The sequence below is a fragment of the Embiotoca jacksoni genome, unplaced genomic scaffold, assembly GCF_022577435.1.
Source record: "Embiotoca jacksoni isolate LCO1_2020_lvr unplaced genomic scaffold, fEmbJac1.0.p SCAF_15, whole genome shotgun sequence".
In the NCBI taxonomy this organism is placed as follows: domain Eukaryota; kingdom Metazoa; phylum Chordata; class Actinopteri; family Embiotocidae; genus Embiotoca; species Embiotoca jacksoni.
In genome coordinates this window covers 14,793,440-14,819,497 of record NW_027185285.1, presented here as the reverse complement: position 1 = coordinate 14,819,497, position 26,058 = coordinate 14,793,440, and the positions used below count along the sequence as shown (strand labels likewise).

Sequence of the window (26,058 nt, the reverse complement as noted above, 5' to 3'; positions counted from 1 at the left end):
TTTTTAATGTTTTAATTTCTCAGATGTATGATTTTGTGTTCAGTAACTTGTGTGACGAATTCTAAATGTTTCGTGAAATGTTTTCTAGGTTTGTGATTGGCCGGGAGAAGCCGGGGGAGCAGAGTGAAGTGGCTCAGCTGATCCAGCAGACTCTAGAACAGGAGAGATGGCAGAGGGAAATGATGGAGCAGCGATACAAACAGTACATGGACGATGATGAAGAGGTACATGTGACACACACACACATACAGAATGGTTCGTCTTTTGAAATTATCCAATGGTTGTTTGTGGTCAGCAAACACAGACAGGCAAACATGTGAGAATAAAAGCAGACTAAAATGGAAGGACAGTTCTGCTCAGTCATTTCTCCAGATTGTATTCATGAGCTACTTTTCTCCAGTCGTCCTCTCGTAACTCCGGACATCTTCAGCTGATGTTGCTTTGTCAGCCTTTGTTAGCTGCAGGAAGTCAGTGTGTGTGCGTGTGTGTGTGTGTGTGTGTGTGCGTGTGACAAAATGTCCGTCTGTGTGCCACCACGTGGCCTGTTGTTTCAAACTTAGTCCAGCTTCTCCACCTTGTGGTCAGAGAGGATGACAGTATCACCAACCATTTAAATGGCTGGTCTACCAGTGAAAATGTAATTAATTATTTCAGTGTTATGCTCCTATTTCCTTAAGAGTGGGCTCGCTGTACTGAACTAAATGATAATTCTTCCAATAATTACATCATAACTACAGAGTAAATGGGATAGTCCAAAGCAATTAAACTGACCACTGAAAGTTGCCTTCCCCCATGTCTGGTAATACTTCTGAAAATTCTGGGGATTTTTTTTTAAAGCTGCTGAATGTGATATTTCATTGTCAAAATCTGTCTCTTCTTCAAAAATCTTAAAAATCTATGAGAATTTCCATCATAATTTGATAACTGTCACAAGACCATAGTGTGGAGTGATATAAATCACAGGAATTATAACTGGATAGTTAAATTAATACACATATTTTATATACTCAGAAAATACTATAGACTTTGGTGTGTGGCTTGACATTGCTTTCTTACCAGAGTGTGGTTCTGCCAGGACATTTTGAACTCTACTGCCCTGCTCATCACTCATCTACAGACGGACTTCTGCTCACAACCTTGATAGGTCAACACAGTTTTGCCAAACACACATTTGCCACACGATGTAAGGATAGAAACTTTAGAACTCCTTACAACTTAAAGAATCTCCAGTCAACCAAAACTGAAATATGATGAGTTATATACGGTATACTTTTTAGGTGGTAAAATAATCAACACTGGCGCAGCACAGGCAAAGATATCCTGACTTAGAAGTCCTAGTATTAGTCAAAGGCTCACTTACTCACCTACAATTCCTGTGATGCAACCAAGTAGCATCTTTTATTAGCCAGGTTATTACCCTCATCTCTGGAATGCTGCCTCGAAGATTTTCTGTGAACACTGTTGCGGTTTCAGTCAAACTGTGACTGACAAGCTGCTTTGTGCGTCTGTATGTGTCAGAAATAGACTGTTAATGTTTCACCAGCACAGAGCCTGAAAATGAAAGCGTTCATTTTTGTTGGAGGAAATATTTCCTAAACTCGTGGCTCATGGTCTCTCTGTGTGGTGGGCCAGCTGTATTTAGCAGAGGATATTAATACAGACAGCAGCATGCACTCAGGTTTGATGTAGACTCCTAATAAAAGCAGTCAGATATGCAGCTTGTCAGAGTAGAGCGGTGTAAGACACAGGATGGTCATCACATCAATGACTGATATATCCTGCTGCATTTTAGTTGATGTACATATGTAATCTGTCAACCTGGAACAACATGGTGGACATGAGGTAATGTGAAGCTGTAGTTTACTTTGTAACGTAGAAGAGAAGAAGATAAATTATCAGCAGACTTTAATCAATTATGTGAACGCTTTTAGTGGAGGACAGAATCAGAGGCTGCATTTAGTTTCAAAGAACCGAGTCTGAACCGTCCGACCACTCGCTAAATCGCTTCATTTGTAACTCCGTACTAAAGCTAACTCCCATTTATATCACTTTATATGACACATATTCGTCCAGATTGTATTATGCAGCCGCTAATGAAGACAAAGGAGTTGATCTTGGACTGAACTTTGTTTGGTATCACTTATTTGCTTTGTTGATCCCACTTTGTGCTGTGTATATACATATATATATATTTGCGCCATTTTCAAGCAAACTTTAACATTACATAGCTTTAGAGATGTTACTTGGTGGCTACTGATAACTCTTAGGGCCTGATTTACCAAGATCTCAAAAAAAGGGTACTAAATTGCGTGTTTATTTCAAAAGTTTGCGCATTTATTTTGCACCCATTCTGCAGGGGATTTACTAAAAGTAATTGTGTCTTTAATATCAGGTACAAATCGCTGTATTTAAATGAGGTATTTGCGTGTGTTAAAGTGATTCCAGTCGTTATAACAGAACGACCGTAAAAGGAAATCTGATCCCACTGAAATTAATAAATAGCCTATAAATATACCAAGAAAAAAACGCTATATAGGAGATTATAAGCGAGGAAGTCAATGCATTTGAGTGGGTGTGATATTCCCGCAGCGATATGCTGGAACAACCCACAGGCAAGAAAATGCTGAGTCGTAAGAAGTTTTTTAATTGCTGGTAGCCTATTTCATGGCTCCTTCTTGTTGTTGGCTGTCAATCATCATTCAGTACATTCAATAACTCAGAAATTTCAACGCTGGAAAGACGAAATGTCTTAATATTTTTTCCTCTGGCATCTCAGAAATGTTTCCATGGGTGGAAAACCACGTTCTCTAACGTATTCTTTGATTTCCCTGCGTCTCCTTCTCACCACAATAAGAGCAGCCATCTCACCTAATGTGCATCTGATTAATACATGTCTTTCAGTCGTACTAACACACACACGCAATCCTTCTCCTATTTCTACTTTCAGGTTTAGTAAATATCATTACACGTGCTAAATTGATCTATTTGCATTTCCCCTCCCAGTATTTTGCACGTTCAGACGATAGAAACGCCCAATATTACATATGCATTCAGGCAAACACGCGAAATGGACAACGTGTGTTAAATTGCACATTTGAGAGGCACAATCCTCACCGCATGTCGTTAGTAGATCAGCTTGGGACATTTTTTTGCGGGTGGTGTGAAGTTTGCCCGTGATTATACAGACGCACCCTTTAGTAAATCAGGCTTTAATCTTTTGCTAATTAGATGCTGGCTGTAGCTTCATATTACCATAGAGACACGTAGGTGGTGTATTTCTTCTCCCACAATAAAGTATATTATTAGGAAATTCAAATCCTTTTTTGTCAAACTAAATTTCTCTCCGTTTACCTACAGACAGGAGAATATGCAACGGACGAGGAAGAGGAGATGAGTCCGATGTTTCCAAACTCCATTGAGGTTTTTGACCTGGCAGAGAACCAGGACACGTTGTCTCCTGTGGAGCTGGACCCTGAGAAGCTGGCCCACAAATTCAAGGAAGTATGTACATTTTTGATTATTTGGGTCCTGAATGTAATTCTTTTATTTATTCATTTGTTGCAGTCATAGCTAATCTGTTCCCTAATTTTATCAGGTTTTTGTTGTTTTCCTCTTTAAGATAACTTGCATTAGTTTTGAGATTGTTGTCATCTGTCTCTGCCTGTAGCTCCAGATTAAACATGCAGTAACCCAGGCAGAGATCCAGCTGCTAAAGAGGAAGGTGAGTCCATTGAATTTTCACTTAATGTGCAGAAATGAGAAACCACCCAATAACCAGTTTGTACTGCAGTGGAGGATGTACACAGGCATAACATGAGATCTTTTTTGCTGGCTCAACGATGACTGATTGCTTGCTCTACCTCCCACATCCCACCTCCTCCCTCCCACACCGACCCCCTTATGTCCAGTTGGCTCACGCGGAGCAAGATAAGTTGCGTTGGCGGATGGAGCGTGCTCAATTGGAGCAAAATATCCGAGACAGTAAAGAGAGGATGGAGAAACTAGAGGGCTACTGGATGGAGGCGCAGTCCCTGTGTAAGGTAATTTCTCAGCGAAATAAACATTTGAAACCAAGGAGGACGCTATCGGTCATGAACAGATTTAAAAGCTCAGTCGGAATAATCGGCTCATAAACTCCCCAAAACCAAGTTATTTTGTTTTTAGTTACTGATAGTGAGCATGTGTGTTTTCAGGCTGTGGACGAGCACCTGAAGGAAACCCAGGCTCAGTACCAAACTCTGGAAAGGAAATATAGCAAAGCGAAGAGACTGATTAAAGAATACCAGCAGAAGTAAGGAAGGAGGGACAAAACAAAGGGTTGAGAGGAGTAAAAGATACCAACACTTAAATGTGTGTGTGTGTGTGTGTGTGTGTGTGTGTGTGTGTGTGTGTGTGTGTGTGTGTGTGTGTGTGTGTGTGTGCGCGTGTGTGTATTGTAGGGAGATCGAGTACTTGAAGAAGGAGACGGCTCAGCGCCGAGCACAGGAAGAGAGCGAGGCAACACACAAAGAGGAGACGGACAACCTGCAGGAAAAGGTAAATAACATACTCACCTTAATGACATGAATGACAGGTGACAAGATTAATCTTTCAGAAGTAGAGGCCTGTAATAGTCCTTTTTACAGCAGGGAAAGCACAAGTATTCCAAATAAAATGTCTGCAGTGAGGAATTGCATTTCACCGATCGGGCTTATATTTTTAAGTTTAAGTTGGTACACAACAAAAATGAAAACAGAAACAGATCCTGACACATCTCCCATTAAGTGTTGGTTCACCCAAATTACCCCAAAAAACACAGGCTCACTGTGAAAAAGAAAACGCCAGATTTAGGGATGGCGGTGTCGGTCGGTCATCATCTTTTTCATCCAGACTGAAATATCTCAACAACTATTAATTGGATTGATGTGAAATGTGCCACACACATTTATGTAATAATTTTGGTGATCTCTTAACTTTTCATGTAGCACCATTGTCAGGTAACAACTCAGACATGTCCAGTACTTTGATTCATCCCCAAATGTCTACAGGTCGACTCATATTCCCATCTTCAGTTGTTTAATGCTCATGAGCAAATGCTAGCTAATATGGTGAACACAAGGTATCATTAGGGATTTGAGTATGTTAGCACGCTGATGTTAGCTCAGAGCACCAGTGTGCCAAAGTACAACTTCACATCTCTACAGGATACAGGATCAAGTGTTTTCAAGTATGTTGAAAAAGTCAACAGTTTCCATTAGATATACTGATCCTCTCACATGACTGTATCTGTAGACTGTTGTGGAAAACAAAACTGATAAATAGGAAAATAATTAATTTTTTTTTGAAAATAGTGTAAAAATTTTAATAAAAAGTTGTGATTTCATCGAGAGGAAGTCATTATTAACATAAAGTCAACTTTTTTTTTTGTATGACAGTTTGATTGATTTTGAACGTGAATGATCACTTTTCCAAAATGGGTTGATTGCAGTCATGTCTCCCTCCAAACATCTTCCCTCCTTCTCGATGGACCACCTTTAAAATCTGTGAACTTTTAGCCATCACAGTAGATAATAACATAAAGGCTTGTTTCCAAAGTTACAGCGATGATGATGAAAATAAAGTACTTACATACGTACAGTGCACACATCTAAACTGAATGCCCAGCGACGGGCTCTGAAATTAAATCATTTGTAACAACTTCAGCTCATTATTCATATTAAAATGTAGTCGTCTTTAGCATCTGTCTTTTTTGTGGATGATAGTCTTTACTCGCTGTAAATAATGTTGGTTGTTCACGAATCCCTTTTGGTCATTAATTTTAATGATCACCGATAGATGGTCTTCTGATAGATGGAGTTAGGTATAAGTATAATCAGTGACTCTCTTTGTAATGGCGAGAATACCAGTTTCCAGGGATTCCTCATAAATGCCCATAAGATCTAAATTTTCTTTAAAAGTAGTTTTAACAATAAAGTCTCAATGTCGAGAAGGAAAAATTACTGTGTGAAGTGATGCAGCTAATATTTTTCTATCCAAACGTCTCGTAGCTTTACCACAATCACTTTCCTATAATTGTTAAACAGCTCTGGTCTGTGGGTCTTCGCAGGTTCCTCAATCCGATGTGCACATGTTGACGGTAGCCTCCGCCATTAGATGTAAGAGGAGGTTCAAAAACAAGCATGGTTGCTCATTTGGCTCATGAGGACCAGAGCTACTGATATGTTGACTGATGGCAGGACAAGACATACAAGCCTCTGGGGCTGATTTGGTTTATTAATTATTATAGAAATTTACATCGAGAAATAACAAGTCAACTACACACAACACCAACTATCTGACTAAATAAGACTTATTTACATTTACTTCAGCGTGAAACGGTTGTGTTTCTTATGAACGGTATAGTTCAAATGTAATTAAGTTATCCTCCACTGTGTCGTTACCACAGATTACAGACTTGGAGACCAAAGTGGATGCCTTGAAGTCCCCCAAAACCTCGTAGACTGCTGCTACTTCCTACCTCCTGTTTGTGACTGGAAGAGGAGGAGTTCTGCCTTCACTCTGACCCGGACTGCAGTTCATTCCAATCAACCATTCACGCACAGACAGGTAGCGGAGGAGGAGGGGGGGGGGATAACAAAGGATGACACTTGGAACAAAGACAAAGGAAGCAACCTCTCATCTGACATCTGCCAGTTGCCTAGTGCTTCATCAGTGAAAAAAAAAACAATCCCAGAATGCACCTTCTGTTATAACAAGAATCCTCCTCGTGTGTCTTCCTGGCAACCGGCTTGGCAATCAACACGGAAACCACCTTCATAAACATTTCCCCTCTTCTCATTAACAGTATCCTACCAGGTTCTATTAATGATTCAAATTTATTTTAAGAAAGCGCTTTTAATAACCAGGCTCGTCACAAAGTGCTTTATAGAGTGACAGAGGACATACACGCAGAAGAAAGCAGAACAAACCAGAACAAACCAGAAAAGACAAACGATTGTCATTCTACAACTTTTGAACTGGGAGGTCGTCGAACTATCGCTGTCTTTTTTTCTTTTTTTGGGGGTGGGGGAGGGAGGGGGGGGGGGGACCTGACAGGATCCTTATGAAGAGGACAAATGTGTTTTCTGGTCTTTGGCATTGATCGTTTAAATCAAAAACTACAAGGAGACGTGGCCACCTCATTTTTACAGACAGCGCAAAATTGAGAAGTGGAACCTTGGTAGTAACATGCAACCAAGCTTTGAAAAGGAAACAGCTACAATACCACCGATAGTGAGGTAATAAAAACTATGAAACGAGATGGCCGACAACTTCCGATCAAAAACTGTGAAAGTACAGAATTTCCCAGAAAGCCCTGCCTTTGGCTGCTCTTTTCCAGCCTAACTCTCTGCAAGCAACGGACGGAATCAGATGCGTGCGTTTTGAGATCTGAACAGTGGTGGAGCAATGTTTGTATATATTCTATACATTTATTTAAAAGTGTTTAAATGACTTAAGCAATGAAGTGGATCTGACATCCGGGAGTGAGGCGGTGTAAGTCCATGATGATGCCGTGCTGTGGAGAGAATGGTTCAGTAGTCTGTTTCATCTCTTTTCTATCAACATCAATGGCAAACAGGGTGTGAATAGTCTAATATGTGCTTATAAAGCTTCTAATGGTGTATATTCATTGGTGTTTACTACAGTATCTGTGGGTTTACATGCACACCAACGTCCTGTTATTCAGGTAAAGTGTTGAGTTGGTTTCCCCAAAGCACTGAATATCCTACTTTAAAAACTCTGGTATTCTCAGGCTGTATGTGTACAGTAGTCAAGGCTACATGGTTAACTGAGAATATTCAGAAATCAGTAAAAGTCACTCAAACATCTCTTGGAGGCAGAGAAATACTTAGAATGTTAACAATCACTTGATGGAGCCAAAGTGCCAGAAAAGCCCAACTTGTATTAGTGAATTGCCATTTTAACAATCCAATAATGATGTAATGGAGGCTATTCTCTTTATTTTTCAAAATAGATGAACACCTAATGCACGAGCATGTCTTTAAAGGATGCTTAGATCTAGTTATTAAAGAATTGTATTATGGATTTATACAAAACAAAACCTTTTTCTCCAGAAAAATAAACTTGTCAGTTCTCTGCAAACTGTTTAATGGCAACACTGTTTCTAGATAACCTCAAACATATTTTCAGTTTTTCTGTGCCACAGTTACTATTACGTATCAGCTAATATCCACCAAGCAAATACAGTGTTGTATATTCAACTGTAACATTTCAGTCACCACTAAAAACTTAATAATGCCAGCTTGACCAATAAACTGGTAGGTCGATATGAAAGAAATAAAAATGATGTAAGTTATTAAAAATGTCACTTTAAGGTTAAGCCATTACCAACACCTAAAGTTAAAAGTTAAATGACACAGAATTTAAGGGATTGAAATATTACATTTTAAAATATTTATTCCGACAGGCTCATCTGATTATCCTCAGCAGCTGTTGATGTTTACAATATTCTTTTTGAGTTTTGGTTTCCAAATGTAACAAATCAAATTTAAAACAACCTGAATTTGTAAGCTGGCTTAAATCTTTCGATCTGAATTAACAAACTATATTTGAATTGTGTTGATAGCGGATGCTTGAAATTTCTATTTGAATTTATGAATCTTTAAAAAGTATATGAAAATCAAATTTGACGTTCAACCTGAAGTTACGCTCTAATGATTTGATCATTTCAAGTAACGTGATAAACGCCATATTATGAGTGCACTATATTTCCATTCTGTGAAGTAGTATTTCTGTTTCAATATAATGTATTTAGTAGAGGTAATGGGCCTGCCAATGTTTTAGTTATGCTGTATAGCTATAGTTAGCTCAACAGAAGTTTCAAATGGGCATACTAATGGCTATCAGTTTATGCTAATTTACTATGATAAACTATCATAAAAGAGTATTTGGCAGTTCCATTTTTATTAATATGTTAATCACTATTTGTCCTTTTGCGATAGCTAGTGAAATGTTTTAATACTGCAGTATGAGGATAGTTTTGCCTCTGAGAAATGTTTGTATGAAGAGACCTTCCCATTAATATGAGCTGCAGTGTTAATCAGGAAACTGTGTGCATGTAAACACACTCCACATCTCTTGCATTAGGAGAACAGTAGAAAGGTCCCAGTGCCAGTATTATGCCAATAGAAAATAAACTTAAGTTAGTGATACATGCCTGATATAGTCCAAATATCAGTTGAATACAAAAGTGTTACTGTGGTCATAAAGGTCAGAGGATTTTCGGGAATCCAAGAACCACTGCGGGTGTATCAAGCTCATCCACATAGAAAATGTCGGATTTTTTTGTTGTTGTATCAAATATCTTCTTTGGTCACATAAATCATCAGTTACAAGTCCTTTTGAGATTGTCAGTGGGAAAAAAGGGTTGTTAGAAGTACTTGAAATGTGATGAGAATAGACTAATTGGCGAAGTATTGAACCTGTCACATTGTGGTTACAACACAGTCTGTATGTTTATACAATCATGTTTTTAACTATTCTGATATGGAAACGATTGAGTGCTTGAACTGTGTGATGTTCAAATATGAGATTTGTATTTATGTGGACAGCAAGATCAGAAAGCGTTCAGAAAGACGATGGTCACACTCAAGGAATGACATTTTGAACAGGCAGATGATATATTTTGCTGCGTCATTCACCGCAGCAGTTATTATCATGTGTGTGTTAATGGAGATAATGCAGCTTGCTGGCAAGCTCTGATTCGGTCACATTACTTGAAAATACTGTGAGTACAGTTCAATCCAAAAAGGTAATTTGGCTACTTTAAGTTCCAATCAGTATGAGTGCAAAATATTCTCGATTTTGACTCGGTTACAATACGGAGAGACTCAGAGCAGCTAAAAATCACCTTCTCCAGCTTTGTCCTTTCTTTGCCCCAAAACAAAATTGCAGTATACAGGGCATGTTATATTTTAGCCATGTTAGCACCCTGGTTCTGGGACTGAAATATCTCTAAAACTATTGACGGGTCAGTCACGGAGCCCAGAAGATGAAGTGACTGATCCTCGAGCACCACCAGCAGGTTACAAAAGTTAATTGTTTTCGAAACTTAGGTTATCTGATTAGCTAATGTTAGCATGCTAACATGTTAAATTAACTTTAAACCTGCGTAACATCAGCACATTGGCATTGTGATTGTGAGCATGTTTGCATTCTAACGTTAGCATCAAGCTCGAAGCACTGCTGTGCCTAAATTGATCCTCACATTCTTATTTTCATAAAAAAAAATTAAAAAAAAAAAAAACTAAATAAAAAAACAACAACTCGTGTTTTGTTTGCTTAAATATCTTGGAAACCCCAAAATAATTTTCACAAATCACAAACGTGGATGAAAGCAGTTCTGCCTGTCTTGAAAATTAAATGTTGCACTTGGAAGCTGACTGACTGCTCTGTAGAATCATGTTTTTTTTTTTTCTTTTCATGTCAAAGTATTTGCTCTTAAAGCTTCTTTTGCACGGACCAATAATCTGCCTCCGCCTTCAGCAGCAGTCCGGCCGAACACCTCACACCCAGCGTCCCAACAGCGTGTTCGACCTGAAGCTGATCTGAATCTGTACTTCACCTTTGACCTACAGGAAATGATTTGTAGTATTTGTGTGTCCACAATATGTTCAGTGACTATATGGGAGCAAAGTTTGTGTACTTCACAGCTGAAGAACAGTTTAGTACCAGAATAAGAGAAATGTTTGTCTTTGTACAAGTGTTTGGCCGATGAACAAGGGAGAGCGACTCCAAACTCACAGTATACACTTGATTTCATGCAAGATTTGTTCTTTTCTTCTTTTTTTTTTTAAAGACACCATGCATTTGTTTAAAACTTTCAGTATCTTTGTCGTCTTACTCGACGGGAACAAGAGCGTTTGAGAGAGATCATTTTTAAAGGAATGAAAATCAGCCATAGGCAACTCACTTGAGTATTTTTATTTCTTAAGTATATTTATTGCAGTTTCATCTCTATGTCAAAACAATGTGAGCTGTACAATCGCTGTTGTATCACCAAATCCAATCCTGGTCACTTTGGGTTTATTGTCTAAACACAGTAAGTGATCAGTTTGCCTTTTTTTATGACTTTTACGTTAACATGCTGCTTCTGCCTCTACAAAGCCTTCGGATGTGCTCTACCCTGTAGCTGACTGTCAGTTGTTTCCCATCATGTCTGCATTAAAAAAAAAAAACAAAGTCAAGGCTGTCATTACTGTGTTCAAAGTGTTTTTGCTGCGGCGGTCCGTTGGTCGCGATGATCAATCTCGCCACTAGATGCCAGTAAACCCTCCACTCACTTGTCCTTTCAGATTGTCGACAGATTGAAGTCTTTCACTATGTTGCTGTTCTGGTGTTTTGTTATTACCCTCCATATTTTGTAGATATTAATCAAGCTTTTTCCTCTGCTTCATATTCTGAGACTGACCTTCGAAAACACCTTCCCAGCAGCGGCCTCAGGAGACACGAGGAGAGTGGTTGTTGAGAGTAGACAGTGCTTATTTGATTCGCTTTGTTCAGTTTAGTTCAAAGAGTCGGATTTGTTAATTTTTTTTTTAAGCAGTTGCGTCATTGTTCAAATGGACTGCAGCGCCTGCATCAGTAAGTGAACACGCTGCCATTGGAAGGCCCTTCAGTAAGTCAATGTATCAGCGGTCAGACGGTCCCACGTGTGTCAGATTGCCCTTCAGTTCAGTCTTTTGTTCAGTGTCCTGTTAATTCAAGCAGTTCAGTCCGGTAAAGAGCAGCGGCCCGTAGACACCACTGATATTATGAATGTCTCTGTTATGGTGTGTTAATGTATTTTTAACAATGAATCAGCACTGTAGATTCACAGCCAAGCTCAAAACAAACACTCCCAGTCTCCTGCAAGGAGTCTTTGGACACTGGCCTCCGAACCCAAACTTCATTGAGGTTCAAAGACCTCTTCATTTTGCTTGTGAGTCTCATTCCTTCTGAACTTGTTGACATAAGGACCATTTTTGATGGTCAGGGTCAAAAACTAGACTCGGACTAAACAAGTTCTGCCTAGTAACCATTGGTAACCAATCTTTAAACACACAGCCACAGTCTAAAGAACTCGAAGAACATCGAACAAATACGACCTTGTGCTCACATAATGTGTGTTTTGAGAGTATAAAATGCGACAAACAAAAGCACCACAGGAAATGTGCTCGTTTGTTAAATTGTTTTTTATTTGCAACATTGTAAGATGCTTACAACACCTCAAATTTGCCACATTCTGGAGCAGTTCATTGCTTTGTTTTATGATATTAACCATTGACTTGAACTTCTTCGAATAAGGAATGATAGAATCGTGGGCGTCGTGTGGTTGGTTAGATGCTTGGTCATAGATGCAGCACGAGAAGAACAGTCTGACAGTGTTGTGAGCTGTGTGTCTCCGGTCTGAAACAGATCCTCTGCCTGCTTCTGTTCTCCACTGATGCCACCATATTTGTCTGAACCAACAGCTGTCTGTCGGCATCAATAAATAAACAGGAAACATGTTGTGAACAGGAAACAAAGGAGGACACTTGATTTAACTCAGTATTCCATTGCTGCATGACTTTGCAAATGTTTTTAGATTTTGACTGCCCACCCCTCGTTAATTGTCCCGTCATTCAGAGAGTACTGAAAGAGGAAGAGGAGACGTATAAAGACCTCAACGTGCTGTCTTCAAGGGAGAGCTGGGACACACTGTGCATTTACAAACAGCTACACGTGGTAGAAGAGAAATTCAGATCTTTTTCAAATGCCATTTATCAAACAAATAACCTCTCAACTATTAAAATATGGACATTTTTGTACTTAAAGTGTTTGATTTCAAAGTTATCTTCCTTTACAAAAAGGCTGCTGCAGCTGCTACATGTTATCACACTACTAATACTGATGTTTCCATCCAGAGCAGCATCATCCTGTCGTAGCTGGTAGAGATGGAGCCCATTTTAGCTTCATTAAATAATTGGGAGTAGATGATATGAGATAATGACAGAGCAACATAACTTGTCTCCGTGCAGAAGCGACGAACATGTTAAGGACTCCGAGACGTCAGTGTGGTTACATGCTGCTTTTTAGCCTGATGTATCACTCCTTTATTCGTGGAAGTTAGAAAAAAAAGTTACTTATGCTTCTGTGTTAAAAACATTTCTTGGAATTTCCTCTTTTCTTTGCTTTTTTTGTGAAAGAAAAGATATTTTCACACATTTCCGACGGGTATGAAAATTAAGAAATCTGAAAAGCCCCAGCTGTACTTTTAGTTAATTACCAAGCGTAAGCATGCTAAGTTAAAATGGTGGTCATGGTAACCATATCTGCTAAAGTAGAGAATTATCGAGTTGCTATCCTGCTTGCAAGAAAATGTGAAGCTCCAAAACATCACAAAACAAAGTGCTTTACTTTCATCAGTCCTTTTTATTCATATTAAGTGCTGAAAATAAATACAAAACATTTTTGGAACATCTGGCAAAGTGACAAAGACCTGCTTCAGTCAAGTTTTTCTTGTCAGAAAAAGTTTCAATTTACTTTTCAAGCTTGAGCCACAGTTTGAAGCTGCTTTTCTGAAAGGAAATTTCATCCTTTTTTTTTTCTCTCTGCAGTGATCTAAGGATCAAAGGATTAATTTACCCATTTCCAAGTATTGAGGAACAACCTTCCAATTGTTTTTTTCTTTTTTTTTGCAACTTCAAATCTGGAAACTTGATCTTCAGAAAACTGTGTAATCGTGAGTCTATGATCCAGAGGCCTCTGGCTGGGAGCGAGGGACAGTGCTTATTTGTGGCATGAACAAATATTAACCTTTAAATATTAAACAGAAGCTTTGAAATGATGGCACATAATGTTAAATGCATGACTTATGGAAACATATTTCACAGGTGCACTGCCATAAAACGTAACATCCAATAAAACAGATTGAAAAAAATATTTCCCCTGTTAATTCCAGTTCAACTTTAGCAATTAGTAGATTTAACAAATCAGCAATCTAATGCTATGGCAACCACACACACAAATATGGCTCGCTGGTAGAGGTCTAAGATATCTGGATTAGTTGCACATTCAGACACCAAATAAATAAAACAAAAACAGAGATTTGGATTTAAACATGCACTCTGATATGTAACAGAAATTAATTAGCTGGGAATCTGCATATTCCAGGGTTAGTAACAAAAGAAATAGTAACATCAGCTGAAACACAGTGGTGTGTTAGAACAATGAAGGCGTGTGTGTTGCGAGTATATCCTGTAGAAGGCACTGACACTATCAGTACAATCTCCTCTACTAATAATATCAGAGAGTGACATTCAGCACTAACGAAGATGCATCAAATACACGGATTTAACATCAACAGCAACTTCTATGGAAACAAAATGTAAATGAGATGGAGAAGGAACTAAAGAATGTTCTGAGGTGAGAATTGTTTTAATAAGAGGTCAGCCATTGGAGAGCTAGGCAGTAGTCCACAAAGGGGTGTGTGTTCGTGTGTGTTCGCATGTGTTCAGTCGTTTTCTGTGTAAAGCTGCACTCAAAGGAAAAGTTTAGCATTCATATTTATACATTATGATACAAGAAGGGTATCTGTGTGTCAGTTTGAGCAGATTGCTACACTATGATTATCAGTCATCTCTATGTTTCTGGAGAAGTTTGAGAAGGCAAATGGTATTTACGTGTGTGTGTGTGTGCGTGCGTGTGTGCGTGCGTGCGTGTCACAGATCGTTCAGTCATCCACTCCTATGTTGCGGAACAAGTAGGACATGGACTCTCCGTTGTGGATGCGGCGGATGGCCTCCGACAGGATCATGCTGATGTCCACCGTTTTGATTTTTGGACACTGCAACTTCTGCAGCTCGTGGGGAATCGTGTTGGTCACCACCACCTGAGGGAGACAGTATCGGGGGAGGGGGGGCAGTTGTGAGGTCGGAGGTGGGGATGACATCGCCACGCCGCTCGCGTTGAGAAAAGCATTTGCGCGCTCACCTCGTCGATGGCCGACTCTTCGATCAACCGGGGCGCATCGGAGGAGAGGATGCCGTGCGTTGCCATGACGAAGATCTTGTAGGCTCCTCTTTCTTTCAGCGTCTCGGCAGCGGCGACAAAACTGTCGACATCATCGATGATGTCATCCTGTGAGATAAACGAGCCTTTTTAAAGCATGTCGACATTCAACTTGTTCAGGAGCACGGCGCCCTCTAGGGAGAGCCTTCACATGGACATCATCTTCAGAGCTTAAATATTTGGCAGAGGCACAGTGAACGTTGTTTGTTGTATATTCACATCAATATCAAGGTGTGCAGCAAAAGCAAATTGATTAAATCATGAAAAACATCTGTTAAAATGATCCACAGCCCAACATTTAAATGCATATAGTGAATCTGACTGTGTGTGATCCTGCCTGACCTCACTGTCCCCCACTGTCCCCCATTCCCTCCAACGCTCTATCAGAGCTGGATTTAACTCTGCGTTCACATTTGGTGGCTTTTATTATGAAGCAGTCACAGGAAACAGAATTGACTTTGTCCCAGCAGATGGTGTTCATGCATTAATTATTGCAGGACAAAAAAAACAAAGCAGCAGCTCGAGTGAGCTGCCAGATGAAGACCCGCACACCTTCATCCATCATATTCAACTTTACTGTGCTCAGCTATTGTTTGGGAAACTGCTTCGTGGCTGACATCTTATTTTTGCTCACTTGCACTTATTTTATGATAAAAGCTTTAGACGTCGTATATACACATGCTGACGGTTGTTTGTATATCGACGTTCACAACAAAACCGTGCGTTCAAAACCAGTGGAACTGCTCATCTTTCTCACCACGATGATGGCGATGCGTCCTCCCACATCTCCGACCACAGTGATGGGAGGCTTCTCTTTCGGGATCAACACTGAAAGACAAACAAACGGGCGTAGGGAGAGTGAGAGCCGCTGCATCGCAGCGTATCTGTCATCCAGAAGCAGCGTCTCAGTGACGGTGTGCAAAAATATCGGCGCGTGCGTATTACATGGTATGTCCATGCTGGGGTGAATGGCTCCGGTGGTCTTGACGGCGGGCGGCGAGTGTCGCCCGTCCACCTGGTCTGACTCGGCGTCCTGAGCCTCGCCGTGGATCACCGCGATACCCAGACGTAGCCGCTCGGCAAACGACTGAGCCCTGCACACCCAGACAGAGACGTGCACGGCCAAAAAGCATTAACACATGGGACACAACTTCATTACAGTTACCGTGTGAAACATGGGAAGGTCTCTACTGAGTGGAGAGAGAGAGAGAGAGAGAGAGAGAACAGAGCAGGTATATAATTAACTCGTGAACTCAAATATAATGAGTTACAGCTCCGCAGCTGGGATTTCATGAACACAGAGAGTGAAGAGAGTCTACCTTTTGGCAGAAGCTGGGGATTTGGCAACAATCACAGCATTTCTGTAGTCAGGGATCTGGAGGTTCAAACAAAGCGAGGACACAGAATTAGCATTGGATTTGCATCTAATTGACGATTTGCTAAATTCCTCTGACTTTGTGACAACTAATCATAGAAAGTTACTTCTTTCCACGTGTCAGTCACAGAATTGTACCGCATTATTTAGTGGATTTATAGGATACCTCAATAAACAAACAAAAAAAATGCCCCATTCAAGCCATTCACAGTCTGCTGGAGGCTATCAGGGTTCAAGCGAATGTTAGTCCGGCTCGCTTGGATGCGGGGAAGTTCATACTACAATAACCCCTCCCCCACAAACTCTTCATCTGGAATAACAAACATTGGTCAAACATTGACACATGGGTCAGTCCGTCATCCAAAAAGCCTCTTCTCGGTTGATCAAAAGGTAAATACAGAAACAATAAAGCTTAAATTTTGCATGTCTCAGTGTGTATTCTCAGCAGCTACAAAATAGTTTCATTTTACATTCTTGCTTGTGAGACCAACAACACGAGGGCGCACAAGCCCTACACTGCAAAACGACAACAATGCGCCCCCCCCCACTCTCCCAGCATTTTAGCCTCAGAAATGCAGATTCAGTTTCAGTCTGTAGCCGTTAAGTTTGTATTTAAGATAGAGAGGTTAAAAACTCAGCTGGAGGAAGTGATTTTATCCAACTCATCGGCTTAATTAGTTAACAAGCTATGTCTGATTAAATCTGCTTGCAACAGTCGTCAATAATCAGCCACCAGCTCCACAAATGAGACTCCGCTTTGGACTGCATCTCTGTCTAAAATGAAGGACACGCTGCAATGAAAAGAGGTTTCTGCAGAGTTTACAAAGGTACATTTAAGTCCGTTAAAGATCTTTAATACCACAAAAAGGCCATTTAACACCCGTTTCAGACGTGGTGGTACGTCCCAGCCAGTCCTAATTTCAGAATGACCTGAACCTGGATGAGCAGAAAATGATGGAGGGATTAACTAATTAAAAAAAAAAAAAGATCAATTCAGTGAAGTACATTAGGTTTAAAAGGAAAGTGTCACTTTCTTATCGTGAGACAATGAACCTTCTAGCTACTGGTTAGCATTAGTCACTCTTTAGCTTATGTTTGACGGTGCCGATTTAAACTCAAAAACACTGAGAAAAACACCCAGATGGGAACGTCCTCTGATGCAGCAAAAAGGCAGCTGGTTTCTGTTTACTTTGTTTTCAGTCAGACTTGAACACAAACGTTAAATGATTCATGTTTAAAAAAAAGGATTTTGGAAAGCTGCAGGGAGCTTGTTCTCCTCTGCCTGATGTATATGGTGTTGTGTAAATCCCCGTTTCCCTGAACCTCAATGACAAAGTTAACATGACCCACAAAAGCCACAATAATGGGAAAATATGGCAGGTTCAAATAAGCTATCTGCTATTGTAAAGTGAATGTGTTCTGTGTAAGAATGAGGAGTTTGACAGGCACAAACTAAGGAAGCTAGTGGAGCTTAAGGTAAAAAAAACCAAAAAAAAACAACAAAAAAAAAAAAACTTTTTTTTTTTTTTTTTTTTACCTCTTCCTGAATGTACTGCAGCAGGAACGGAGAGGCTCTCAGATTGTCGACTGGGATGGTGAAGAAGCCCTGAATCTCCTTCTGATGGAGGTCCATGGTGATCAGGTGTGTGAGGCCTACACAAACACTGTCATGTTAGTCTGGTGAACATCCTTTTTTTTTTTTTTTTTACATATGACTTTATGCATGTCAAATGCTCTGCTGATAAAATTGTACAATATGTTACACCACAAACAGACAAAAGCATGCGAGAAGAGTCTTCTCCACTGTTTCGTGTTGTTGTCATTGTCCTCTCCAACTTACCAGCTTTACACATCATAGAGGCAATAAGCTTGGAGACAATGGACCCCCTCTTCCTCATTTTACACTGCTTGCTGTAGGGGAAGTAGGGGAGGACGCCGGTGATGCTTCGAGCACAAGATGTCCTGCATGCGTATACCATGATCAGCATCTCCATTATGGTGGTGTTCACATCCCTGAAAAGAGGAAGAGAGAGTGTGTGTGTGTGTGTGTGTGTGTGTGATTGTGTGTGTGTGTGTGTGTGTGTGTGTGTGTGTGTGTGTGTGTGTGTGTGTGTGTGTGGCAGGGGGTGGGGGGTGGGGATTAATCAAACATGAGGTATGAGTGACATGTGTCAGGTGAAGAACGGTTTTGAAATCTTGAAAATGATTAAGTGTTTTTTTCTTACTTGGACACTGTCTGAATGATAAAAACATCTTTGCCTCTCACCGACTCTTGGATCTGCACCCGCGTTTCTATGGAAACAAAACAGGATGTAAGAGGGGAAAGAGCGGCAAAAAACCCCACACACATAAACACACATTCGGGCACACGAGTGCACACTCCTATCTCATAGATAAAGCCTGCAAACGCCTTGTCAGCTTTAACTGCCACTCCCCACCACGCCCTGCCCTCACTGCGTGAAATCGTACATACTAGAATTCCAAAAATGGGCCTCCCACAGAACAGAGACTAGAAAACAAAATGCCGTCAACCCAGAGCCAAATGTCCAGCAAAACACAGAGGACACAGGAGACAGTACTGCCGTCGACCCAAAACGAGATTAGGAGAGTTCGATATCTCGTACAAACTGAGCTGCAGAAAGAAATATCTTTGCATATACATAGTGAGGAATACACATCTTACTACCTCTACTACTACAAAACAAGCATACAATTTATCCTAGTAACACCGCTTAATTCTGCCCGTAGCCCCCCCCCCCCCTGGAAACTTTCTTTGTTTTGTCAAACTTGCTTCGGGATTGTGTACTGGCCGATAAAGCAGTGACTGTTTGGAAAGTCTGCCTGAGAATCAGCAGCCTGCTGGTGCACAAGCACTGACCAGCTGTGATGCAAGACAATCAAATCCACCACAACAAGAACTTTCTCTCCTCTCCCAGACTTGACAAAATCCGACACCAAAAAAGTTCCCCTCCTAAAAACACTTAAAAGTTCGGGTGTGCAATTTTTTGTAAAAGGGAAAATGACAACAACCAAATAAAAACCCGCCAGAACTTGAAAACCCCTCTCTGTCCTCCTGCCAGACGACCACGAGCATGTGCACACATCCGGAAGATGAATCAGTCATGATGAAAGACCTTAAAAGAGCTACTTTTTTCTTCAGGATTTTTTTTTGCCATTGAATCAGAGTTAATATCTGAAGGAATGTAAATGCACAGCCGATACAAACACCCTCTCACTGAAATGTCCCGTGATTGGCCAAAAGTCGCTTTCACGGAATAGATTTTCTAAAGCCTGAGTACCGAGCCGAGAGGAGGGGCAGAAGTCTAGTTTTCTCTCAGATCATACAATAAGCTGAAAGGTTATTATGAAATTTTTGCCCAATGGTGGAAAAAACAACAACCTTGCCTACCCCTATAAGTAATCAGTCAGACGTTCATCAGGCACGAAGGACACAATACTAAAAGTACAGCCACTAAATTATCCTATAATAAGCAACAAAACATAGATTGGACTTTGATTTCAGTAATACCTAAGATATATAACAAACAAAACTTTTCTTCTTCAGGAAAACAAAACAAAAAACTGTTTCTATAGCTGCTCGTCACTTTTTTTTTTTTTTAGTTTCCCTGCAGACAGAGATCTTTGGATCACAATCTGGTCCTAATTTAGTTTTGTACCACAAATTACCATTACTCTTTTTCTACTAATACTGACGTGTAGGCAGTCAATTCATGTCAAATAAAATGGGCTTTTTGGTTAACGGGCGACTGCTGCTTTGCTTTTGAAGAGCTTGTTTTTTTACTGTTTAATTACATTCACCAGACAAGGATTTCTGCGCAGTTCTAATAGTAGACAAAAGAACCATAATGCTCTTAAAAAGTTAAAACTATGCAGCTGAACACAAAGTCTCATGTTAAAAAATTAAACCAGTAAATCTACATTCATTTCTGTTAATGGCTACAGTGCTCTAACACCAGATATTATACATTATATAAGGACTATGTAACATGTTCAAAATGTCAAAGAACTCATAGAACTTGCTACATTATGATATCACATTACACTTTTCAACATATTTTAATGTTCAACAATGAATCTGCTGACATACAAAGTATTCTGAACTGTCAATCATTATTCAGTGTGCAGCTCTCCATGTGTCTTAGCTTTGCTCAAAACTGGTGTCATGTCTGATAGAACTCAGGTAATCTGTAATATCTATTTTATTTACGATACACATAAATAACAACACACTACACACAAAACTAACAGCTATGTCTATAATCGATAAAGCATGACTAGCAGGACTAACCTTTTAAGGTAGGCAGAGACTTTGGGATTGTGTACTATGTGTTAACTGCCAGTAAATGTGTTAAGACATCATCTTACCTCTGTTAGCTTCCTGATACACCTGCACCTTGCCAAGCTCCACCCCTAACCGCCTGAAAGGAGACAATAACAATTTAATTATATTAAAAAACTATTACAACAACATTACAGAGGTAAAGTTTGTTTAAATTTATACAGAAAGAAAGAAAGAAAGAAAGAAAGAAAGAAAGAAAGAAAGAAAGAAAGAAAGAAAGAAAGAACGAACTATACAATATCTCTACCTCCTTTAGGAAAGTTGAAAACTCGCTGTTTTAAACACATTAGCAATAGCGAGGAATGAAACAAGGAGGGAAATGATGTATTCTGATACCAAGCTGCAGTAAATTGTCATTCTAAAAAGGATTCTTTTTATAACATGATCACATTTTGCTGCATGATGATTGTAAGTCAGGAAGCTGAGTACTGGCTGTATTGTAACGCTAACAAGAACATGTACAGCTGCCGCAATTCAGATGTAAATGCAGCACAACCAAATTTAGCTCTGAGGAAGCATGAGTGAAAGTGAAGCTTTTTCATAACAAATGAACAAGAGTTCAAGAGTTTAAAGTTGCGCCTGAGACAACAGAGGTGACAGAGCTGTTTCTGAAGGACTCATATTGACTGTTTACTCGAAGATAAGAAAAAAAGTTTTGCCAGCATTGCTGTGCCCTGCAGGTCATCTGTGTGTGTGTGTGTGTGTGTGTGCGTGTGTGTGTGTGTGTGTGTGTGTGTGTGTGTGTGTGTGTGTGTGTGTGTGTGTGTGAGACCAATGCCTCCTGTACTCACTCTGCGATCCTCTTGCCCAGCTCACGACTTGAGGGATGCGAGTTGGCGGTGAAGATGACCAGGCCACCCTTAGTGTGGTTCATGTCTGTGGGGTTTCGGCCACTGCTCTCCCCACACTCAGGCAGTGGATCCCTGGGCACCCACGCTGCGCTGAGCCCTTCCTGCAGCGGACAGGGAGGAGCCATTACTTCCTTTAAAACCAATGTGTATATTCTCTTTACTCAAATAGTAGAGGAACAGGAAACACGTTTTCGTTAGCTCTTAAAGACTTGCAGACAAAAAAAAGATAGTTCTCCTTTTGGATTAAGTGACACACTAATGGAGCAATTCCTTCTTTTCTTAGAATACAAACATTTGAAAAGCTTAACACCATTTAAAAATATATATATTATGGACTCTATCCTTACATGTTGCATTGGGTGCATCTCCAACATCCTGGATGAAAGGAGAAAGATTATAAAATGTATTAAGTCCCAAACCAAAGGTCAGACCACATTAGCACCAGAGAATTTTTCAAACAATTTCAACCAATTCTGTACCAGATGCTTCATAAAATAAATTCAAGTCATTAAAAAAAAAGAATGAGCTTTTATTGTGAAGGGCCCCACCATCTTGCCAGCATCCGATCACCTTTGTCAATACAGTACTATCCAAATCTACTAAAACATTTTTTTCTCACAGATCTTTCTTTTAAAACATGCTACCTTACTTCGTAATAACCGTCCAACTTCCTGATTATTTTATTGCTGACGTTTTTACTCAGACCTTAAATTGAATGTTCCTTTGTATGTCAGAATACGAGGCTGCGCGTGTGTTTACGATCAGGTGAAAGATTAAAGTTTGGAGTAACTACATCAGGACAAGGTTGGAATAAGTCTGCGTACACGTGTACTTGATATTCCTGGAACAATAACACAATAACAACACGGTTGGACCACAATGACGTGCCATATGCAACCATGTGCAACGACAAAATGTGAAACTTAAACTATACGATACAATTATTCCATTAAATGTGTATATTGGCGTTGCGTGTTGCTTTGGCTGATCAGCGCTGTTTGATCGGTTCCGTCCTGGATCCATGAATCGAGGCTGGAAAACGTTGCACGCAGCTATCAACAATCACGACGTTAGCTTCCTCATGTTGCTAAGCTAGCTGAACAACACAGGATTTTTCTATTTTACGATGACGTTTATTGTTCGACAGTGACTGTGTAGACGAGTTCAACCAGGAGCTGGAGTTCAGGCTGTAACGACCTATTATATAAAAGTAGTTATACTAACACAATGAAATTAACAGCAGCCAATATACAATGTTTGCCTATAACATCATGAGGTAGACACACACAACTACTAACGCGATAGCTCGCCAGAAATAATCTTGGCAGGGTAAAGCTCGTGAATGCGAGAATTGATTTTTCATGCATCGGAAAGCAAGTCCTCCTGTGTGGCGAGCAAGAAACACAATCCCTATTAATAAATGAAACAAACCAGCTCCTCACCAGCTTGTGTGTTATGTCCGGTTACAACCTGCAACCAACAGTATAATGATGAGACGAGTCTCTCCGCTCTTTTCAACCTGTTCCCTTCTATCCGTCTGGCTGCGATGTTCTGTTTTGATGGACGTACAGCTCGACCAATTACAGGACAGGAAATTAAAACGGGGAGGTTTTGGGATGCATTTAGGTACTCTTTTAAAAAAAAAAAAAAAAAAAAACGTAAAAAACACGATTGAGAAGACAACATAAGCAATTCATTATTACCAGTAGGGCTATACATTTGAGAGATCCAAAAAAAAAAAAAAAAAAAAAAAAAAAAAATTAAATGTAAAGGTTTTATTTTTCAGCAAGGTGTCTGTGTCGTTTTCCTCATTAGTGGTTTAAGTCATCATTTTTATTTCAAATTACCATGGTGGAGGCTGCCTGGAGGCTTGTTGCCTTCCTGAATTTCTGATGATGTTGAACTTAACTTTTTCACGCTTTAAAAGCTAAACAAATTTTATTTCATGCGAAAGCAGTGCTGTGTAACAATTGTTTTATTACATCATTTGTTCCTCTGCTAGTACGTTGACTGGTATGAGATCCTCTATCACCTATATAACAATATGTAGCTGAACATGAATATGCTAACCATTGCTTGATATTTAAATGGGTATAAAGTACACGTGTTTTACTCTTTACCCATTTTCGAAGTGACGGAGTCATTTTAACAGTCGGAACAGGACTTGATGACGACACGAAAAACTGAAAGCCTTTTGTGGAGGTGTGTGCGTGGTGACCATCCACTTGAGGGCAGTATGATTTTATATAACTAGTATCACACAGCCTTACCCATGTCAGCTCCAGTTAAATTAAGTGACTTTCAAGCTTTAAATAAACAGGGTTTTAATGTGTACTGTGTCTTAACGTCCAACTGTTTTGCTAAACATTAAGAATTGCTATACATTTCTCAAATTAAACAAGAACAGAACACACAATTGTGAATCCCTTGTGAGAATATTACATTAAGTGAGCAAAATGTTCACTGACATATGGAATTATTTGCTGATCCCATCAGCATATCTTAATGTTAATTTGCTTCTTCTTCTCGTGCTGCTTCTACGTTTTTATCATTTGTTTTTTAAAATGAATTCTTCGTCCTCTAAAGCATGGCAGGTTCCAGTATTTGCTTTTTCTCGAACAGTCTCAGTGTTTTATTAACTGTGAGGTGATGCAATGGTGAATGTGACATTCATGTACCCCTGCATAAGCCTCTCACTTACTCCCAGAAACGGTACCTTACCCCCATGACCAACCAAAACTACGCTCACACACACACACACACACACACACACACACACACACACACACACACACACACACACACACACACACACACACACACACACACACACAAGGGACAGGACTCTCTTTGAGTGCAATAGATGCGGTAAGTGGCTCATTAATTTAGTTTCCTCCCCTGGACATTGAGTTTGTCTCAAAGCCTTGATCTGTTCCCGTCTGACAAAACCAGAAGACAGACACACAGAAAGAGGGCTGAAGGGGCTGCAGGTAAACACTCCAAAGAAAGCACTTATATATCCAACAATAGTGTTAACACAGCTCCACGGTAGTGAGCTGCTTTTGCATTAACAGTGACAGATTTATAAATACTCTCTAGTACCATATGGGCTACTCTTTAGTGTTCTTACATAACTCACTGGATATGTGGAGGAGGCAGAGAGCAGCATCCAAGCACTGCACACTGCCCACACACACACACACACACACACACACACACACACACACACACACACACACACACACACACACACACACACACACACAACACACATACAACACACATACAATGGAGAAGAGAGTGGAGTTAAGAATCTGGAGAAGGGTGGACAGAGAAAGACAACACATTAAATGTTGGAGATAGAAGTCAGGGTCATGTTCACTGATATGTAGCCTACTCTTGCCTCTCTAATTGTCTTCACAGACACAGCATATTATGTACATAAATAGGTACCATGCGTCGACTATAAGCAAGGTATACAGACGTGTGTGGAGACTAAATGCTGAAAAATGCATTCAGTATTCCACATATCAATTCTAATTATGTCACCTAAAATTGGTTGTTCAAGGATTAGTTTGACTCTATAGTGATTGTCACATATTGGCAAGAAAGGAAACAAATCTATTTCCTGAACTTGCTTACAATGACAATGCTCACATGCATGTTCAGCAGGTATAATGTACATCTCACTCCAGTGTGTAAGCGTGCTATAAGCAACATTGTTTAAATAGGACTTCTTTTTAACGTATTTTAACGTTTCTTTCTTTGTAGAAATTTTTGCATTGCTTTGATGGCACCTCTGATATTTTTTCTGCCATTTATGAAATATCAGCCATCAGAATGTATTTCTTATAATAACAATTCAATTACTATTGGATAAAATGACTTATATGGATATGGATAATAATAATCGTTACCATATAGTTGATTGTGTTTAAGGTCAGTGCAATATGATACTCAGCACAAGCCCATACCTGTAACCTGCTGGGAGAAGGAGGACCAGTCTGTTCTTTTTCTTTTTTTTTTTTTTGGGGGGTGGGTGGGGGGGACCTGTACAATTCGTAGCTTTATTCCTGCTCAGTAGGCCTAGATGAAGGCATGTGTAGATTTCTTTTTGAAATGTGACAGAGCACCGTGTGTTTGCACACATCTGAAATCCCATGCATCTCTTGGTTAGGCTATACCTGTGACATCGATTGGGTAATTTAAACAAGCTGTCAATGCAGGTGTGCAGCCTGATTTAAGTGCTATAGCATACCAAAAAGAAGAAATGCGTTGAATGCATTCACTTTTTCTGTTTCTTCTTCGATGCATCTCTGTAGCTTCTCCGTAAAGCAAAGAGAAAGGGCCACAGAAACAGAGCCAGAGAGAGATGAAAAAGGAGGAGGGAGAGCACCGCGCTC

The 26,058-nt window shown here is 39.9% G+C and overlaps 2 protein-coding genes across 4 annotated transcripts in view; one reads left to right on the top strand and one right to left on the bottom strand.

The window, feature by feature from the left end:
* LOC138198414 (neurabin-2-like) overlaps nt 1-7,042 on the top strand; it is a 31,609-nt gene extending 24,567 nt beyond the window's left edge. For both annotated transcript variants that reach the window (XM_069149844.1, XM_069149843.1), the window contains exons 9-15: nt 89-224; nt 3,358-3,501; nt 3,668-3,721; nt 3,909-4,040; nt 4,194-4,291; nt 4,440-4,536; nt 6,425-7,042. In XM_069149844.1, coding sequence (XP_069005945.1) covers nt 89-224; nt 3,358-3,501; nt 3,668-3,721; nt 3,909-4,040; nt 4,194-4,291; nt 4,440-4,536; nt 6,425-6,478 — 715 coding nt within the window. In that variant the 3' untranslated portion in view covers nt 6,479-7,042. The remainder of the gene's footprint in view (nt 1-88; nt 225-3,357; nt 3,502-3,667; nt 3,722-3,908; nt 4,041-4,193; nt 4,292-4,439; nt 4,537-6,424) is intronic.
* Nucleotides 7,043-13,411: 6,369 nt separating this feature from the next.
* On the bottom strand, nt 13,412-23,207 carry LOC138198415 (phosphoribosyl pyrophosphate synthase-associated protein 2). 2 transcript variants are annotated; one of them, XM_069149845.1, is made up of 12 exons: nt 23,098-23,207; nt 22,003-22,030; nt 21,596-21,756; nt 20,831-20,883; nt 18,670-18,736; nt 18,285-18,457; nt 17,982-18,097; nt 16,389-16,444; nt 16,015-16,163; nt 15,827-15,897; nt 14,992-15,138; nt 13,412-14,890 (listed from the first exon to the last, which is right to left on the bottom strand). In XM_069149845.1, exons 2-12 carry the CDS (start codon nt 22,027-22,029, stop codon nt 14,732-14,734), a joined length of 1,179 nt encoding a protein of 392 aa, XP_069005946.1. In that variant the 5' UTR covers nt 22,030; nt 23,098-23,207; the 3' UTR covers nt 13,412-14,731. The 2 variants fall into 2 exon arrangements, with proteins under 2 accessions (XP_069005946.1, XP_069005947.1); XM_069149846.1 differs by lacking the exon at nt 22,003-22,030.
* Between the last annotated feature and the right edge of the window lie 2,851 nt (nt 23,208-26,058).